Raw genomic sequence first — 18,080 nt, 5'->3', positions numbered from 1 at the left:
GGATGATATGTCTAGGTATGATCATTCTGAGACCTTTCTTCATGCAGAACTAGAATGTAAAGTGTAAAAAATGTGAAAGGGGGCAGTAATATTTTAGTCTAAAAGGGAGTGAGTGGTGTAGGGACTTAGTGGAGGAAAAACCCATGTGATTTTTTTTTTCCTCCAGAAAATTGTATGAAGTAAATGTTGACATGAAATGTGGGGTAGATGTGGAGTGACTTCTCTCCTGGAGAATGAAAGCAACTCTGTTCTTTGTGTGCTTCTTTCAGATAAAATACAGGCAAGACTTCAATAAGATGAAGGGTGCTGCACATTATCATTCCCTCCCAGCCCAGGACAACTTGGTTCTGAAGCGGGCTCAGAGTGTGAACAAGCTCGTGAGTGAGGTACGTAGGGGGACAGCCCCATCTGTGTGCTGTCACCTCCTTTGATTCCGACAGACAGTGAAGGGGTGACCCCAGAATGAAAAATTCTATGTTAACGCCACATGAGCTACACACGTGTTACCAGTTGCCAAAGAACGAATAGGTAGTCAAAAGCAATTCATAACAGAGCCTAGAACCAAACTAATTAAATCTTTCTCTGATGGTTCAGAAGTTTCCTCCTAAAATTCTCACAGGGCTGTGGATATTCCAAAGTTCCCAGGAGTAGATTTCTAGTTGCCCGAATATTGGATGAGCCAACCTTTATAACCATAAGTCATTCTTAAAGAGTGGAAATCAAAGATGAGGAGTGTTTTGAACATGGAACCTCCTTCATTGTCTTGTTTTTGTAGTCAGGTTTCCAAGAAGCTCTGTGTGCTATATGAATTCCCCTTGCCTTAGAGGCAGACCTGGCTGCCAGAGACAGTGTTTCGTTTGGCCTGCCAAGGGGTTAGGATTTTTAGAATTGCTAGGGCTGTTTGCAAGGGAATATCCCCTCTAGTTCCCCATATCCTTTTTATTGTTCTTGAGTTTCTTATAGCAGCTTCTTCTCTGTTGCCATCACCTATCAGGACCCTGAAGTCTTTCGAGTTGTCAGCCTCTTGCCAGGCTCTGCATAGGACTCATCTAACAAGTTGTCTGAAACTCAAAAAAAGATACGCAAATATCCTAAAAGATTTTTCTTCTCTTTCCTGAGAGTCAGTCCTTTATTTCAAAAAGTGCCTTAGCCTGTGATGCTGCTCAGAATCACAAGAGTATACATTTCCTGGGCATCATCAGAAACTTCAGATACTTAGAAATAGTGGATAGGTGACTAGCCCTTGGAACCTGCATTTAAAAATAAAATTGTATATTTGGCTGTGCCAGGTCGTAGTTGCTGCACATGGCATCTGGTTCTCTGACCAGGGATCGAACCCAGGCCCCTTGCATTGGGAACGTGGAGGCTTAGCCATGGGACCACCAGGGAAGTCCAGAACTTGCGGTTTAAACAAATTATCCATATGATTCTTATGCTCTAGGCCAGAGGTCAGCAAACTATGACCTGAGTAACAAAAATCTGGCCTGCAGCTTGTTTTTATAAATGAAGTCTCATTGAAATACATCATATATCTGCTTTTGAATGATAAAGACAGAATTGATAGAGATGGTATGTCCTGCAGGGCTTCCCAAGTGGCACATCGGGTCACATAGAGTTGAACACAACTGAAGTGACTCAGCACACACGCGCGTGCACGCGCGCGCGCGCGCGCGCGCGCACACACACACACACACACACACACACACACACACACACACACACACATGTCCTGCTAAGACTCAAATGTTTACTATCTGCTCATCTATAGAAAAAGTTTGCTGAATCTTGTGTTTTGACTCATGGAACATTAGATCTAGGTGGGGTATTTGCAGTCTTTTGTCCCTAGCTTTGTCATAGACCTGGAAAAGTCAAGTGTCTTGTTCTGGTTTCGATAGGCTTCTAGGGACAGAACTAGAACCAGACCCAGGAATAACACTGTTACCATTTTGGCCTTTTTCTACCTGAAAGTGTTAATTGCTCATTCGTGTCCAACTCTTTGCGACCCCATGGACTGTAGCTTGCCAGGCTCCCCCATTCATGGGATTTTCCAGGCAAGAATATTGAAGTAGGTTGCCATTTCCTTCTCCAGGGATCTTTCTGACCCAAGGATTGAACCCACGTCTTTTGCATTACAAGCAGACTCTTTACCATCTGAGCCACAAGGGAAGCCTTTTCTATGTGAATATACTATAAATAAATATATGAATATAAAAATATATTTTCATAGAATTAGAATTCAACTGTGTGTACAGTTTTATATGCTTTTTTCATTTTATATCATATTGTAAGCATTGTGATGCATCTTGCAAACTTTAAGAGGCATATTCCCACCAAATGTTTTATAAGGATGATAATAAATTGTATTTCCTTTGGTAAGCATCACAAGGGAACCTTCCATTTCTTTTTGCCCTTATGTTTATTTAGTAAGACAAACCAGCCCTGCCTCTATTAATGGTAACTAGCCTTCAGCTGCCTTCTCTAATTACCTGGAACAACTTGGAGTCTATTTAATAGTGACCTCACATCTTACATACAACTACCCAGAGGAGCTCAACTAGCCATTTAAAATTAGAAGGCACTCTGCGTTTATGTGTGGTCTCATTTATTACACTCTTTTGTAAAGTAACTTTTTTGGTTAAATTCTACTGAAGTATATATACAGAGAAGTGCATATATCATAAGTGTTCAATAGGAAGAATTTCCACAAGTGGGCTCATCTTCATAATAAGCAATCAGATCAAAAACAGAACATGACCAGAAGTCCTGACATCCCCCCAGACACCTGTCCCCAGAAGTGACCACTTCCCTGTTTTCTAAAACTATTTTGCCATTTTTTGAGCTATACTATATAAAAATCTTGAAGTATTTACTCTTAAAAGGGACTATATATTTTTTAATATTCAGAACCAAACTGATTATTTACTTATTCACTATTTGAAAGGAAAACATGTATTGTTGACCTACAGTAGCCTATGCCTGATATTTTAAAATCTTCGGTTGAAAGTTTTCTAAAAATATCTTAAGTTGAGCCCTGGTGACATTTTCAAGAGTGACTTTGGGTTTGGTTCTCTTGTGCATCTGGTGTTTTGGTTTCCAAGGTGGAGTATAAGAAGGATCTGGAAAGTAGTAAAGGTCATAGTATCAACTACTGTGAAACGCCTCAATTCAGGAATGTGTGCAAGATCTCAAAATTCACCAGTGATGTGAGTTTTTAATGCCTAAGCCTTTGTTTGGCCTTTTTTTTTTTTTTAATGACCTGAATTTCTTGGTCTCCTAAGAGAATGCATCTGGGTGTCTTGGAGAAGCATGGCTTCTTAGGCACAGATACTATGAGTGTTGATAGAGATTGCCTGCTGGGCTGGTCCATGGAGTGTTAAATCCCCAGCATGCACTTGACCCTGAGTCCTTAGGGCGGCATCTGCCCTCTTGCCTCCTTCATGTAAAACAGTATCCGGATCCTAGTGGCAAATGCTGGTAAGGAAGCCTAGCTGAGCATGCAGCGTTCCCTCTCAACTTGACTCTGTGCTTCTTAAATTAGTACACAATCTCAGTTATCCTGCCCGGTCACCTGGGGGGCCAGGTGTTACTTCCCCATCTTACAGCTGAGCAGATGTATGCTGGCGTGGCATTTGCAAATTTGGAAATTCTCCAAGCCTGGGGATGTATCCTTGAGAACATCAAAGACTGGTTTATATGATTATACTTCTACTTATACTATAAAATATGCTTATAGTAGTAAAATCTGAAATCACGTGGGACTTTGTAAGGCTCAGTAAGGAATTTTTTTTTTTTTGCCTACATGCCATAGTTGAGCACGCCAGCTTTGGAGCTGATGGGCCTGGTTCCATAATTGGCCAAGTGGCCTACTCTGGGCAAGTTGTTTAAGTTCCTGGAGCCATTTTGCCTGTCTGTAAAAAGGGGATGATAATAAATCCTTCCTCCTCATAGAGTGTTTGTGAAGATTAACTGAGATAAGTAGAACTGTATCTGAGGTAGAGCAATAGTATTCTGTTAAAATACTCTCAGTGCCTAGACACTCAATGGCCTCCCAAGGTAGGTGATTTTAATGTAACTTTATTAGAAAGTACTCCGATTTTTCTACTTATGACTTCTTGTCTTCTTGTTTTGTTCTTTGTAAGCTGCAGTTGGGACATAATATAGCTACTTAACATGGTTGCGGTAGTAACCAATGTGTTATGTAAAAGGCGCAGAATTTGGCAAAGCTCAGGTTTTATTCTTCATATATCTAGAAAGAGTGGTAATGGCATGCAGTGCAGGGGCCTGGGGCATGGGGTTGCATGCAGCCCCTATATCATCAGTGCTTGTCCTTGGAAAGCTCCACATTCATGTGATAGGTTTTCACGTTGGAAAAATCTGGTATGTTTACAACTGAAAATGTTAAAAAAAAAAATCAGGTCTGTTTTGTGCTGTCCATGCATCAGATCTTGTGTTTGCTTGTATGCTTGTTTTACACCAACTTCTTGAATTCTAATTTTTTTTTTTTAGGTTTGTCTTATTTTTAATTCGCTGACCCACTGAATACATAAATAGGCTCTATTTTATCATTATGTGTTGGATTTAGCACATTAAGATGAGTCGTTTGTCTTCCATGAGTTGGGGGAGAGAATGCTTTTGTTGAAGGTTTTGTGTTCCCATGTAGAATAAATATAAAGAAAACTACCAGAACCGCATGAGAGGCCACTATGAAGGAGTTGGGATGGACAAACGGATGCTCCATGCTCTGAAGGTTGGAAGCCTCGCAAGCAATGTGAGTCCTGTTGTGAAGGGCCTGCGTGTCTCCGGGGTCTACTGGGGTGGAAGGAGAAAGGGCACGAGGAATTCAGCCAATTCTTTTCCAACCTCCCTTTTAAAAAGTCAGTGTTTTGTTGTGTAAAGACTGACCTCAAAGAGTTTCTAAATGTTAATCAATACAACCAAGGCTAGGTAAAAAAATCCTTGAAAATTTTCAAAAGCTTCCATGTATTAATCTCAGCTTTCTCTGCTTTGAAGAGTACTTGGATCTATTGTAATTGATCCAGTGTAACAAAAACTTTCAGTTTCTGAGAGATAAAGAGAAGTGGATGAGCATAATTCTCATTTGAAATGCTTCAGATTTCCAAAGCGTTTGTGATTTATTTGAAATTGATTGGTTGGTTGACTGATTTATTCATTCGTTCCACCTTAGTGTTCATTGTAGATTTCCTGTGTCCAGGCAATGCTCAAGATAGTGGGATAACAAGATAGATCAGGCCCCTCTTTTTGCTAAAGCATGTGATCTATTAATCTCTGGCTTTGTCCATTCGGTTTACACATTTGCAAATGCCAAATTGTACATCTTGGAAGTAAATGACACCAAGAAGAAGCTGATCTCATTATTAAAACATACACATGTCAAATTTAATCTGCCTGAGAAAGTCAAATTTGACCTTTAGAAAAAAATTTCAAGTACTCTGAAGACTCCTGAATTTTCATTTATTTTCTGGGCATTAGCCAAGAAGCTCTTTTATTGTATACTTGTATGCAAATACTTCTTCTTTACAAAAAAAATCTACAAGGGACTCCATGATTAATAAGAAAGATAAAATAAATGTGTTGCAGATGAAGTTAGCTAATTTTAGGTTAATTAAGAAGAAGAATTCAAATTAATTAAAGGCAAAAGTACGAATGTAATTTAATTTTCCTTGGAGGTGATGAAACTGAATTAATTTTGTTTCTGGTTATTTAAAGAATATTTTTATGACATTCAAACAAGGTCACAAGAAAGTGGGGGCTAATTTCTCTTTTCTTGCTCTTTTCTTTGTGTTTCAGATCGCCTACAAGGCTGATTACAAACATGATGTTGTCGACTACAACTACCCGGCCACTCTTACCCCTTCCTATCAAACAACAATGAAACTGGTTCCCTTGAAAGATGTGAGTCCTTCTCCAATAGACCTTTATTCCTCATCACTTCCCTCCAATGGAGTGATTCTTAGGCAGTGAGATGGAAAGAAACAGGATACAGCAGTTCATAGGAGATACAAGGAACTGAGAAAAAGTAATTCTTTTCTAACAGGACGTTCATATGTATGTCTGGAAACTCTTGGATTTCCAGCATAAGGCAGAGACAGCCCTGGTTTCATCTTGGAAATATCCTAAAGTCCCATTTCACCTCTTAGAATTTGGGAACTATATCTGCTGCTGGGCACATTTAAAGTAATTATTTGCTAGCAGTGATGAAGTGTTTTTTTTTTTAAGTTTTATGTTTGAGGACCAGAGGAAGTAAACTGAAATAGCTATAAGTTGGGAGGAAATGATATCATTGGCTTAATTATTTTCTCTAGGAGCACTTAATTATTTTCCCCAGGAGAAATATGTGTGTAATTTTAAAATTTAATTTTATATAATATTAAATAAAATAATTTAAGATTAAGCAAAATAATTATTTAATATTATAGCAGTGATTTTATTTATTTATATTTGGTTTGTCTCCAATGAAATATATATAATTAATTAATTTCATTGTTTTCTAATTACAAGAATTTTACTACATGTTTATTACAGAAAATTTAGCAATACAAAAACATACAAGGAAAACAGTAGAAGTTATCTATTGTTTTAAAAAGTACATAAGGTGGTTTAGAACTGAGTTTGTCAGTTCATGTTTGTCAGTGAAAGGTATCTTCAGTCAATCATTTAATGTAAGGACTTCCCTGGTGGTTCAGTGGTTAAGACTTTGCCTTCCAATGCAGGAGGTGAGGGTTGGATCCCTGGTCAGGGAGCTGAGATGCCACATGCCTCATGGCCGAAAAACCAAAACATAAAACAGAAGCTATTTTGTAACAAATTCAATAAAGACTTTAAAAAGGGTCCACATCAAAAAAAAAAAAAATCTTAAAAAAATAATTTAGTATATCATTCAACTTGTGCCCATTGAGTGCTCAGGGCTACTTTCCTTCACATTCCTCTGGAGTCAGCACAGCTCCAGCAGCTGACTTGGTCTGTGCTGTTGATAGATAGGTCTTTAGCTCTTTCCCTTTTGCTCCGAGTCGGAGCAGTGTCAAGTTCAGCTGGACATCTCCAGCATCTAATATAGATACAGGGCAATGAAGGCCAGTCAGTGGCAAATGACAGCTTGATGGATGAAAGGGACTTTTCAAATGTGTGAATAAGCAGGGTATGGGAAGTAGAATATAAAGAGCCCCACATTTTGCTTCTCCCTTTCCCAGAAAGTTTGGTTGCATTGACTTACTCATTCCACCTTAATGAAATTCAAGTTGAAACTTGACTACCAAAGCCAGGTTTCTTTTTTTGGCTTTGTTTTTTGACCTGAGAAACTTGAGGAATCAAGAGCATCTCATAAAAATCTGAGTTCTTTCACAGGGGGCTTCTGAGTGAGTTCTTTCTTTGAGTGGGCTTCCATAGTAGCTCAGTTGGTAAAGAATCCGCCTGCAATGCAGGAGGCCGGAGTTCAATCCCTGGGTCAGGAAGATCCCCTGGAGAAGGAAGTGGCAACCCACTCCAGTATTTTTGCCTGGAAAATCCCATGGACAGAGGAGCCTGGCGGGCTGCAGTCCATGGGGTTGCATAGAGTCGGATATGACTGAGCAACTAATGCTTTTCACTTTCACAGTAGAATTCTAGAAACAATGCTTAGTAACAAACGAAATGAGACAGGGTCCTACAACTATTATATAGGGTCCTATAACAGCGGTCCTGTTAAAACATGACTTGCTATGACATTTGCCTATATAAGACAGTGGATCAAACCAGGCACCTGAAATAGAGCCAGCTCAACCTGGAGAAGTCTGAGAGATGAATTAAACTAGATTGGATTAGAAATAGTAATTGGAAGCAGAGGTAGATTCTGCACTGGCAGCCCATGAACCAGATCCAGGTTGCAGAGGTATCTGGTGTGGCCACACACCAAAGAAAGAAAAATTGTTTTTGAAAAGATATGTAGAAATTGTGAGTTCACATAGGAACTGTGGCCCTAGTTCGTGCATGGCAGCAGTTGATGGGGCCTGAGTGACCGCTTCTTCTATCACCTTAGCCTGCTTTACTTTATTTTCATGGCTCCTGTGTGAAAATTTTTACCTCCCTTAATGTAGAACTTCAGTTTTCAGAAAGTTTGCATATCCATTTATAAGTATATTTGTGGTCTGTCTTTCTGTCTGGTAGTCTTAGAGTTGGTCGGATAGCCCTGAAATTAAGTAAACAAGCATGGGCCCTTAATTAGAGAACATTCCTTTCAGATGAATTTTAAAAACACTAATAGCATTAAAATGAGACTCTACCCTCAGCAAAGGGAGCTTTCAGAAAGTAGACTGGAGCATTGACCGCACATCTGTGATGTTGCAAAGATATCATTAATCATGGAGAGTGTTAATTATGTCCTGCAGAGGAGAGTAATTGTGCTCTGCAACATACTTAAGGCAGAATTATCAGGAAGGAACGTGCCATTTAAAAAACATAGTTTTGTGACATTTTACCATGCATAATTCTGAATTCTATTAGACTCTATTATGAGATGATAATTTTCCCTCTGACTTAGTGCGTTAGGAAGCTACTATAGTGTAATCTCATTAATATTTGACATTGAAATGACTTCATATTTCCTAGCTTTTCTACATACCCCAGGTCCAAAACTCAGAATGTGCAAAAACTTTTTTTCCTTGAATTGTTAACTAAATAGAATGAAGCAATGCTGTCCCTTTTCTCCAAATCCCAACAAAAGATTCTGTGGTCTAGTATCTGGAACACTCTGTTCTTAGATCTTGTTCTAGAAGCTAATTTATAAGTCTTTTTGTTTTGTTTGTTTTCTAATTTGTCATAATACATTTCCTTCTCTAAGCAGAGATAGCTCTGGTTATAGGGAACCCCTGGCTCATCTATAAGATAACAGGTAACAGTTCCAAGCACAGCAGCATTGGCAAAACCACAGTTATCGTATGCAGTCTGGGAGCTACTTTGGGAGGCTGACTGCTGGGATTTGAACCCTAGCTCTGACACCAGGGACTTTCCTGGTGGCTCAGACAGTAAAGAATCTTCCTGTAATGCTGGAGACCGGGATTCGACCCGCTGGGTGGGGAAGATCCCCCTGGAGAAGGGAATGGCTATCTGCTCTAGTATTTTTGTTTAGAGAATTCCATGAACAGAGGAGTCTGGTGGGCTACAGTCCATAGCATCTCAAAGAGTCGAACATGACTGAGTGATTAACACTCCCTTTCTGACACCAGCTGGTGACCTTGAGCAAGTCACTTCAGGGCTCTGTGCCCCAGTTTACATGTTGTGAGGTGGGGATAACAGTGCTCCCCACAGGGTGGTTGGGAAGATTCAATGTGTAAATAAATGTAAAGCACTTGCAGTAGAGCCAGGCACATAGTAAGTGCTATTTTTTTTTAGCTGTAATTATTGTTTAGCTCCTGTTGGGACAGGCAAGAAAAGAGCGAGCCCAAGGAAGAGATGCAGTCTCAAGCTCTTCATTGGGTCTGTTTCCCTTGGGTCAGTGGGTTTTAAAATATTGAACTGTTTCTCAGCATTTAAAATTGTAAGAATTTATATAATAATATAGATTTCTGGTTTCTTTGGGCTAACTGGACTGTCTGGCCACTCCGAGTCCCACTTTGATCAAGATCACCATCCCCCAGAGCTGAGTGGTAGCTTTGCCCTTTGCCACACTCCCCACCACTCCACATTACTCCCCCACAATGAGGCCAAACACTGAGCCAAGATGAGTGCCGTCTAGCTAGTGGTCTGTGACTCACAGGGGTGAGCTGTCACCCAGGGAGGTGGCAACAGGAGGTGACAGCAGGTGGGTAGGATGGCAAAGACCTCAGACTCTGGTTCAGACAGACAGGATATTGTAGGAAAGTGCAAGGCTGCCCCCTGTGAGGGCAGAGCCCCCTGCTATGGGATCATGGTCAGAGGCAGTAGATGGAGTATGGACAGAGAAGTAAGAGCTAGTGGGATGCAAGAAAGTGGAGTGTGGAGGCCTAAAGAAGTTGCAATACTGTGCCGGATACTGGGTGGGGCCCTGGGCTTTGGGCAATTAAACAGAGGCATGAAGATCATGTGTGGGATGTTTGATGGTGATCTGACTGCTACTAACAGGTCCAGAACCTAACTGACTAAACAGCCTAGCATGGTGATGGTAGGTATTAAAATTCCTTTCTCTGATTAGCGATGTGGACGGTCACCCTTTCTTTCATTCCCTGGCCATTCAGTTGAACTCTTTTTATGAGCCGCCTGTTCAGTCACTCACTCTCCAATGAACTGTTTTTCCATCTGTGGGCTTGGAGTGCCTGTTGGTCTCCAGTTGGAATCTTCGGGTTTTTCTTTGGTCATTTGAGAATCACGGCTCTATAGGGCTGAGGGGGAGGGAGCTAAGGAAATCTTAGAGCGAAGTACAGCTGACGCCTTGTGCCTTTCTGCATCCAGGTCAACTACAGGCAAAGCATTGACAAGCTGAAGTACAGCTCTGTGACCAACACGCCTCAGATTGTTCAAGCCAAAGTCAATGCCCAGCAACTGAGTCATGTGAGTGACAGTTCTCCACCCAGCTAGATGTGGGGGACTCGCAGTTGCTTTACAGGGTTCTGGATATCTGGTTCTTGAAGATTCGACTTCCACTGATGGTGTCATATGTCTTGTTACAACCATGAAATGACTCTTTTTAAAAGTTATTATTTTTAATATTTATTTATGTTTGGCTGCGCTGGGTCTTCCTTGCGCTGTGCATGCAGCCTTTATATCGCTGCGGCAATCAGGGACTACTGTCTGGCTGTGGTGCTTGGGATTCTCATTGCGGTAGCTTTTCTAGTTTCGGAGCATGGACCCTAGAGTAGTTGTGGTATGCCAGCTTAGTTGCTCCGCAGCATGTGGGATCCTCCCAGACCAGGGATCAAACCCATGTCCACTGCTTTGACAGGTGGATCCTTAATCACTGAACCCCTAGGAGAGTCCAGAAATTACTCTCTTTGATTTAAACTTTATTTTATAAAATTTCAAATACATTCAAAAGTAGCAAGGACAGCATAATGAACCCCCAGGCAGCTGTCACTCAGCTTCAGTGAATTAACTCGTAGCCAGTCTTGCTTCTCAATGCACATCCACTGCCCCCCTCCATATTATTTTGAAGGAAATCCTAGGTATTGTGTAATTTAATCTACAGGTATTTTAGTATGACTCTCTAAAATATAAAAATAATTTTAAACATATTTATACAATTTTGATATATCACACCAAAAAACGAACAAAAATTTTTAACATCACCAGTGTCCAGGTGGCATTCAGCATTCCAGTTGTCTCATAAGATTTTTTTTTTTTACAGTTTGTCTGAATCAAGCTCCAGATAAGGTCCACACTTTGTGATTGGTTGATATGTCTTCAAGACTCTTTTCATCTTTAAGTTTTCCTCTTTATCTCTTTTCTTGCAAGTTGTTTGTTGAAGAAACTGAACTGTTTATCCTATAAAGTTTCCCACATCTGAGCTTTGCTGACTATATCCCAGTGTGGATTGCATATGTGTTCTCTGGCCTCCAGTGCCTATAAAATAATAGTTGGATCTCTAGGTTTGGTCAGGCTCAGGTTTAATTTGGGGGCAAGACTGCTTCTCATATGATGCTGTGTTCTTCCGTTGGGAATCATAAAATGTCTGGTTGGCTGTTTTTGTGTGTGGTTTAAGATGGTCTGTTTCCAATGTGGGCAGACATTTGATAATTACTCTTTGAGTATCTAACTGCACATAGCGAGAGGTTTGGCATTGCAGTAAGTTTAAAAAAGCAAGTTTCATACCCTCAAGTGCTTCAGAGGCCAGCGGGTGAAGTAGCCACAGGGAAGTCTTTTGCAAACTTGTAACTGTGAGCATGCCTTTGAGTTGTTTGACTTTTCATTTGGCATCTTCCATCTGTTAATTTAAAATGTTCATAAAATTACAGGCTTCCTTGTGAAATGCCTTTTCCAGAAATTCCTTCTCAGCTACGGGCCTACAAAAAGAGAGTGTAAAAGAGCGCATTCTCTCCAAAGTTCTCCTTCTGCCATGTCAAAACCATGTGCTTACCCTGCGGGTTTATTTTAAATCCAACAGGTGAATTACCGTGCTGACTATGAGAAAAACAAGTTGAATTACACGTTGCCCCAGGACGTACCTCAGCTGGTGAAGGCCAGAACCAATGCAGAATTGTTTAGTGAGGTGAGCAAGGGGCGTGGGTGAGAACACGGTGGGGGCTATAAACAGATGTGAAAATGAAGGGACAAGAGCAGTCCAGCAAACAGGGCCCAGGGACTCCTCTGTTCATGGAGAGGTTCATCAGAGGCGCCCATCAGGTTGTAATTTTGAATGTTGCTGCCTCATGGCATGTGGTAGTTCATGAGAATAAATTGATCACAGCAATTGAATTCTCACTGTATGTACATGTGTATGGTATATGTTGGAACACACACACACACACATACTCATACATACTCATCATCATCCTGATGATTCCTAGCTGGTGCTTTGCTGTGTGGGTAAAGTTTAAGTTTGAAGAAGACCAAACTTAATCACCAGATTCTCCCAGGAGTCACTATGAGGCTATGACTAGCCTTCTTATTCTAGATGGGAATTGTAGGGCAGAAGAAAGGAAAGAGGAACTAACCTGGGAGGTGGTGGTTTAGTCACTAAGTCATGTCCCACTCTTGGGACCCCACCAGGCTCCTCTGCCCATGGAATTCTCCAGGCAAGAATATTGGACTGGGTTGCCGTGTCCTTCTCCAGGGGATCTTCCTGACCCAGGCATCGAACCCAGGTCTCCTGCACTGCAGGCAGATTCTTTACCGTCTGAGCCACCAGGGAAGCCCAGTTAAGAGTTTGGGATTAACATATGCACACTACTATCTATGGGATAGGTGAATAATAGGGACCTACTATAAAGCAGGGAAACCTGGCGTGCTACAGTCTATGGGGTTGCAGAGAGTTGGACACGACTGAGCTACTGTACTGAACTGAACTATATAGCACAGAGAACTGTACCAAATATCTTGTAATAACCTATAATGTAAAAGAACTGAAAAGGATATATATATATAATGTGTATGTATATATATATCTATCTATACATATATCTGAATCACTTTGCTATACACTTGAAACTGGCGTAGTATTATAAATTATACTTTAATAAAAAATTTTAAAAGGAGAAAATAATCTTTTTTCTATGCTTATTCTGTGCTGGACACTGGGATAGGCATTATATATGGAATTTTTCATATATATTATATTCATGTGACCCCTTGGAATTATTTATTGCAGAGACACAGTTGGTGGCATGGGCTTTGGTATCAGAGAGCCAGGTGTTCCTCCCATGGCAGCAGTGATACCCTGTATCTGTTTGCACTTTACGAACTGAGGATATCTGTTCTCATGTACACAATATATTCTTACTGCCACCCTTGTGTTAAGTCACTTCAGCTGTGTTTGACTCTTTGCAACCCTATGGACTGTAGCCCACCAGGCTCTTCTGTCCATGGAATTCTCCAAGCAAGAATATTGGAGTAGGTTACCATGCCCTTCTCCAGGGGATCTTTCCCACCCAGGAATTGAACTCGCATCTCTTATATCTCCTGCATTGGCAAGGAGGGTTTTACCACTAGTGCCACGTGGAAAGCCCCTTAGACAGATATATAATATTATTTTTGCAAATGATAAACTGAGGACCAAAAAAGTGAAGTAATTTGCCCAAGGTCACATGATCAGGCAGCAACAGTGCTAGGATGAACCCATGGGTCTTCTCATTGTCCTATCCCATCACTACCCCACATGGCCCTACAGTGAGGGAATCAATAGTGTTAATAATTGTTGTTTTTCACCTCCGGAGTATTTCCATTCCTCTTGGTGCTGCTCCTTTTCTTATAACTCATATGACTTAATAAAAGAATGAATAAGATATTGAAAAAAAAATAATTGTTGTTATCACTTTGGTTGTAACAGCCAAGATTCTGCTCTGTAAGCAGATGAAGGCTCCAACTTTGTTATTTTAAAAACTTCTGTTCAACTTTTGACAAGACTGGACAGTGAGTCCCATTCACCTGTGATTCTGTTTGTCAGGTCAAGTACAGAGAAGGCTGGGAGAAGACAAAGGGGAAAGGATTTGAGATGAAGCTGGATGCCATGTCTCTGCTGGCTGCCAAAGCTTCCGGAGAGCTTGCGAGCAATGTAGGTTTCTCTCATTAACTCAGAAATGCATAAAAGATGCTTCCAGTAAAACATCAGTGGTCCCGCAGAAAAGAATAATGACTGTTAACATTGTAAACATTGCTACACTTTAATCTTCAACTGGGTTTGAGAAAGACTGGGAGGTGTTTTTTTCAGGATAGTTCCCCTTGCACTTGTCACCTGGACATGGTCCCCCTTGCACTAACCACAGTCCCTCACATGGCAAAGTTTATCTCTCACAGTTGACTTTCCTATTTCTTTCCAGATTAAATACAAAGAGGAGTATGAAAAAGCAAAAGGCAAAGTCCTGGGAACTACAGACTCGAGGCTGCTGCACTCGCTCCAGGTTGCCAAGATGAGCAGTGAGGTAAAGTCTTTTCTATTCCTCAACCCCCTGACTTAGGGCTGTGTTGCTGTGAAAGTTTTTCCCAGCCTGCTTCACTTGAGGCTGCTTGTAATTTCTTTCCTGGCTGATGTGGGAAATGTTTTCTTTCTTTATCTTGGCAAAGACTACTATTCTTTGAAAGTAGATGAGAAGTGTGTGGTCCCTAAGGGTGACCGGCATCTGCTGTTTGCGGTACAGGATGTTCAGCCACATCTATACACTCTGAAATGTTTACTAAACAGCTACTCTGGCGAGATATTGTGTCAGACACTGGAGTCGTAAGAGTAAACAACGTATAACTGGCTTCTCTCTAATGGAGTTTAATTACGTTGGGAGCGTTAGACAGGAAGCTTTCTGTTTATTGAGGTGGTGTCCTGGATGAATCCTCTCGTCCAAACACAAGTGGTATTCAAGATGTTTAGCCAACAACTGGGGCATCTAGCTTCCAGCCACTCAAAATGGCAGTACTTATAAACAACTCTGGTGGCAGGGGGTTAACCTGGGTAAGTATCCCTTAGCAGAAACCTTTGGGGAAGGAGTGGTCTGCCAAAAGGGTCAGATTTGGTTTCCAATGAAGACTTCCCTGTCAATGCCGAACAGGCAACAAAGAAGCATGGTCATTGATTGTGCTTTATGATGGTGAGGCTGGCTTATGCTGCTTTGGTTATGATTACCTGATGAGTCATGGAGGAACCAGGGCTTGAATTGAATAAGAGAATTGGCATCTTGTAACCCTTTTAGATGTGCCCTGTGGAACAAGGCCTCTAATGTCCTCAGTCATGAAGCATACAGAGATGCTGAGTATTTGGCTTCAGTTTAGACAGAGAACAGAACTGGTATTTCATACTTGTAATTGGAGCAAATGGGGCCAAAAAAGATGGCCTTGCCCAAAGTCATATTGTAGTCAGTGGTAGTGGCTGAGAAATAGAGAATTAGACCATAGAACTCTTAACTTACTGGCTCTAGGCTTCTTCTGCTGTACCACACTTCCTCACCATCACACCATCATCACCACCATCACCACCATCATCACCACCATCCATCCTCATTGGCCCCCACATTGCCAAAGTTTATCAAGTGTTTGCTGTATACCATCCCTGCACTAAGTGGGTTTCAGCTACTGTTTTGTTTACTTTTCACAATAGCCCTCCACGGAAAATGAGCCTTTAGAGGGGTGATGTGACTTCCCAGAGGCCATCTAGCTGGCAAAGTTAAGATCAGATTTGAACTCAAGCTTGGCTGACCCTGGAGCCCAAACTTTGCTATATCTGCCTCTCAAAGCTTCCACAGAAACCATGTATTGAGTGTTTTCTTCCTAGAGCAGCTGGGTGAAAAGAGTCAGGAGGCATTTCTCGAGGAGACAAAGTAGTGTGAAACCTCAGTTCCCAGGTGCCACCACCTAACAGAGCCAGGACTTGGATCTCACCCTTTGGACAGACGGGTGGCATTGCCCAGAGTGCCAGCTCCTCCTGGAAGCCTGGGCTTCTCTCCTGGGCTTGTTTTCACATCACTCCCGCCAAGGCAGGCTTCCAGTAATACAGTGTGTTTTGGTGCCTTCAAGGTTGAATACAAGAAAGGCTTCGAAAAGAGTAAGACCCACTTTCACCTGCCCATGGACATGGTCAACATCAGGCATGCTAAGAAGGCCCAAGCTCTGGCCAGTGACCTAGACTACAGGAAAAAACTGCATGAATACACTGTGCTGCCCGAAGATATGAAGACTCGCTGGGCCAAGAAAGCCTACGGGCTCCAGAGCGAGGTGAGCTCTGACTCTTTGCCCGCTCTCCCCATGCAGCTCTTGCAGCTGGATATGGTGACACTTTCAGAGTGATTTAGAACTTGTCCCTGAGTCTGTTAGGTGACTCAGGACCAGGAAGAACTGTTGGAGATGTGCGAGGCCCAGGGAAGATGGATGGGGAGGTAGAGATAGAGATGGAGTTAGAATCAAGACAGTGGAGACTGGAGGGTGGAGGGTTGGGACTCAGAGCTATTGTGAAAAGTCAAGGTGTGTTGATAATGGGATTAGCAAAGAGGAAAGCAAGTGCTGCAAGTGGTAAAGCTGATATATGTTGTAAAGTAAATCTAGGAAGTATAGCAGGTTGGCAGATAAGGTTCTTAGGCAAAAAGTCTGAAAAGCCCTCTCTTTTGGTAAAGGTGGTGGTGGTGTTTCAGAGCTAAGGTAGAACAGCCTCATTTGATTACAAGGTGGGCAGTGGCTTCACCCCCGAGCAGAGTTCTGCCTGACTATAAGATGAAGGGCGGAGAAAAGGCAGGAGTGAGCGCTTTCCTATGTCTCTGTTAACTTCTCCCAGTCCGCATCCATGTGTCTGATTAAGCTTGGTCTTCCTCTTGCAGCTGCAGTACAAGGCTGACCTGGCGTGGATGAAAGGGGTTGGGTGGCTGACCGAGGGCAGTCTCAATTTGGAACAGGCCAAGAAGGCTGGACAGCTGGTCAGCGAGGTAACCTGAGCCCAAGCCCCTGGCTTCTTGTCCTTCTCAGACCAAGTCATCCCGGAGAGCCATCGTTCCCTCTGAATTCTCCTCAACCTCCAGGCTTAGTTTTTGAGTGAGACTCGGGGGAGTACTTCTTCATTTTGCACGTGTAGCTCACCCTGAACTAGCATTCTACACCCTTATGCTTCCTGGGAGGTATTTGTTAGAAGCCGACCAATTTAAGTAGTACTTACATCCATGAGTCAGAATGGTTGTGATATACAATTAGGACATAGGAAATGTGTTTGTCGTGTGAGGAGTGTGTGATTGCTTCTGAATCAGAGGATCTGGTATTTAGAGGTCAGGGCTTCCCTGGTAGCTCAGACGGTAAAGCATCTGCCTACAATGCAGGAGACCTGGGTTCAATCCCTGAGTCGGGAAGATCCCCTGGAGAAGGAAATGGCAACCCACTCCAGTATTCATGCCTGGAAAATCCCATGGACCGAGGAGCCTGGTGGGCTACAGCCCATGGGGTCGCAAAGAGTCAGACACGACTAAGCGACTCCACTTCACTTCACTTCACATTCTCATCATGCTTTTTGGAAAAAGAAAACACCTGATGCTGGGAAAGATTGAGGGTAGGAGGAGAAGGGAACAACAGAGGATGAGATGGTTGGATGGCATCACCGACTTGTTTGAGCAAACTCTGGGAGATGGTGAAGGACAGGGAAGCCTGGCATGCTGCATGCAGTCCATGGGGTCGCAGAGTCGGACTAAGCGACTGAACAACAATTCTCACCGTGTGTGTACCTTAAACTCACTGTAGACTTTGAGCAAGTCATTCAACCTTTCCAATCCTCCTTCTCTCTTATGAAAATTCGAAGGTTGGCTAGGATCCTCCCCAAATCCCTGTGGCTCCAAGCCTGTGCTTCTCTTTACTCCGTGTACAGCTGGTGTTGGCAGCAGGCAGAGGAGGACTTTTGAAGGACATTTCATTTGCAAATGTGACTATTTCGGGAACCCTGTTTGGGATCTTCAAAGGGGGTTCTTATTTTGGTGCCAGGAAGGCTGAGTCGGCATTTTTCTTGC

The 18,080-nt window shown here is 42.2% G+C and overlaps 1 protein-coding gene across 8 annotated transcripts in view; it reads left to right on the top strand.

Annotated features, from left to right (window-relative positions):
• The window catches only part of NRAP (nebulin related anchoring protein), an 83,682-nt gene that overhangs the window by 25,152 nt on the left and 40,450 nt on the right, over window positions 1-18,080 (top strand). For 6 of the 8 annotated variants that reach the window (XM_061162704.1, XM_061162703.1, XM_061162700.1 and 3 more), the window contains 9 exons: window positions 270-386; window positions 4,661-4,768; window positions 5,809-5,913; window positions 10,420-10,518; window positions 12,068-12,172; window positions 14,066-14,173; window positions 14,439-14,540; window positions 16,120-16,317; window positions 16,914-17,018. In XM_061162704.1, the coding sequence (XP_061018687.1) occupies window positions 270-386; window positions 4,661-4,768; window positions 5,809-5,913; window positions 10,420-10,518; window positions 12,068-12,172; window positions 14,066-14,173; window positions 14,439-14,540; window positions 16,120-16,317; window positions 16,914-17,018 (1,047 nt within the window). The remainder of the gene's footprint in view (window positions 1-269; window positions 387-4,660; window positions 4,769-5,808; window positions 5,914-10,419; window positions 10,519-12,067; window positions 12,173-14,065; window positions 14,174-14,438; window positions 14,541-16,119; window positions 16,318-16,913; window positions 17,019-18,080) is intronic. The other 2 variants (XM_061162701.1, XM_061162705.1) reach the window with 2 other exon arrangements.

The sequence above is a fragment of the Dama dama genome, chromosome 15 (assembly GCF_033118175.1).
Source record: "Dama dama isolate Ldn47 chromosome 15, ASM3311817v1, whole genome shotgun sequence".
In the NCBI taxonomy this organism is placed as follows: domain Eukaryota; kingdom Metazoa; phylum Chordata; class Mammalia; order Artiodactyla; family Cervidae; genus Dama; species Dama dama.
Note: the sequence above shows the minus strand (reverse complement) of the source record. Positions and strands in the feature narration are given on the sequence as shown.